This window comes from Myotis davidii, unplaced genomic scaffold (assembly GCF_000327345.1).
Source record: "Myotis davidii unplaced genomic scaffold, ASM32734v1 scaffold255, whole genome shotgun sequence".
Taxonomy (NCBI): Eukaryota; Metazoa; Chordata; class Mammalia; order Chiroptera; family Vespertilionidae; genus Myotis; species Myotis davidii.
Window position 1 is genome coordinate 7,494 of NW_006286238.1, and position 2,026 is coordinate 9,519.

Below are 2,026 nucleotides of genomic sequence, written 5' to 3' on the forward strand. Positions count from 1 at the left end.
ATTGATCCTTCCTGCACCTGTCTTATTTTCGGACAATTGCATGGAACCCATGTATTATGTGCATCTTCTGTAATGGGATTTCCCCTGTCACCACAGTCAACACACCTCAGGATTTCTGTCTTTGCAGGTTGTCGGCATAAAACAGATGAGGAGGCCTGTTGTGAGCAGAGTGTATCTGAACAAGAGGAGTCACACGGCAGGGTCCCTAAGACAGAGCCAGCAACCCAGAGCACCCATCTGTGTAAGTGGTGCTTTTCTGTGTTAAAAGACATTCTGCACCTGACTGAGTCACAGGCAGCATACCTAGAGCCGAAAGCCTTCTTCAGTGACGCACGTGTGAGAGACTTCTGTTTCAGTGCAAACCCTCACCAGCAGCAGGGGGAAGCCAGTGGAGAGAAGCCCTGGAAAAAAGCTGTGCACAGGGCCTCGTTTGTGACCATGTGCAACTTCCGATCTTGGGTGCCTTCATCCAGTAGGGAGGTTGGGGAAGACTTGCCAGCCATCTCAGAGCTTCTCCAGCACCAGGCCCGTCTTGACACTGAGGAGCCACACAGTGGCAGTGAGATTTCACAGGAATATCTCAATAGAAAAAGGCATCACCAATGGAGCCACAAACGGAAATTTGTACAACATCAGGCGGTCTGCTCTGGAGAAAACAGTCATGAGTGTAATAGATGTGGGAAAGTTTTTAGCCGTATCTTTAACCTCAATCGACATAGAAGTGTTCACACTGGAGAAAACCCGTATGAGGATAGTGATTGTGGGAAGGCCTTCAGTCAGAGCTCTGACCTCAGTCAACGCAAGAGGGTTCACGCTGGGGAGAAGCCTTTCGTGTGCAGTGATTGTGGGAAGGCCTTCAGAGAAAAGTTAACCTTTGTTAAACACTACAGACTTCACACTGGAGAAAAGCCGTATGCGTGTACTGATTGTGGAAAGTCCTTCCGGCAATCCTCCGCTCTCACGTATCATCAGAGAGGTCACAGGAGGGAAAATTCTTATGAGTGTAGTGACTGTGGGAAGGTCTTCCATCAAAGGTCCTGCTTTACTATACACCTCAGACTTCACACTGGACAAAAGCCCTATGAGTGCACTGATTGTGGAAAGTCCTTCAACCAAAGCTGTCACCTCACCCAACACCAGCGAGTTCACACTGGTGAGAAGCCTTTTCATTGTACTGATTGTGGGAAGTCCTTTAGGCAAAAGTTTACCCTCATTCAACACCACCGAGTTCATACCGGAGAAAAGCCGTTTGAGTGTAGTGACTGTGGAAAGTCCTTCAGGCATGGCAATTCCCTTACTCTACACAGGAGACATCACACTGGTGAGAAACCTTATGAGTGTAGTCAATGTGGAAAATCTTTTAAGAGCGGTAGTCACCTCCTTTACCACAAGAGAACTCACACGGGAGAAAAGCCATATGAGTGCCGCGATTGTGGGAAGGCCTTCAGCCAGAAATCCAAGCTCGTGGACCACCACAGAAGTCACACTGGGGAAAAGCCTCATGAGTGCAGTGAGTGTGGGAAATGTTTTCGCTACAAACCGAGCCTCCTCAGACATCTGAGAGGTCACGCTGGAGAAAAGCCCTAAATGTGCAGAGAATGTTTTATCTTTCATCTTTTTCACTCTACAACACTAAGGAGACTCAGACCCATTTACCTGAATATAAACGCCTTTTATCTGAACATATACTCTGCTAGATTCCTCATTGGCCACAGGTACAAGTGAGGCCTGAAGGAGCTGCATTGCACTTGCTAACTTGCTGAGGACTCTTACCTCATTGATGTCACTGCGAGTAATTGTGGCTGAAGAGACCTCCTCTACCACCTGCCTCACCTGAACAGTGTGCACCTGTCACCACCCCTCTGGTGCGCTCAGGGAAAAGGAATTCTGTGTTCTCCCTTGTGTATGAGGAAGTTATGAATACTCTGAGCTCTTGGCAGGAACTTTATTCCTTACTCTCTAGAGCAGCCATGGGCAAACTACGGCCCGCGGGCCGGATCCGGCCCGTTTGAAATGAATAAAACTA

General features: G+C 48.3%; 1 protein-coding gene across 1 annotated transcript in view; it reads left to right on the top strand.

Moving 5' to 3' along the window:
- The window catches only part of LOC102764515 (zinc finger protein 501), a 3,578-nt gene extending 1,598 nt beyond the window's left edge, over positions 1–1,980 (top strand). The window contains exon 2 of the mRNA XM_006757496.1: positions 128–1,980. Coding sequence (XP_006757559.1) covers positions 128–1,587 — 1,460 coding nt within the window. The 3' untranslated portion in view covers positions 1,588–1,980. The remainder of the gene's footprint in view (positions 1–127) is intronic.
- Positions 1,981–2,026: the final 46 nt, after the last annotated feature.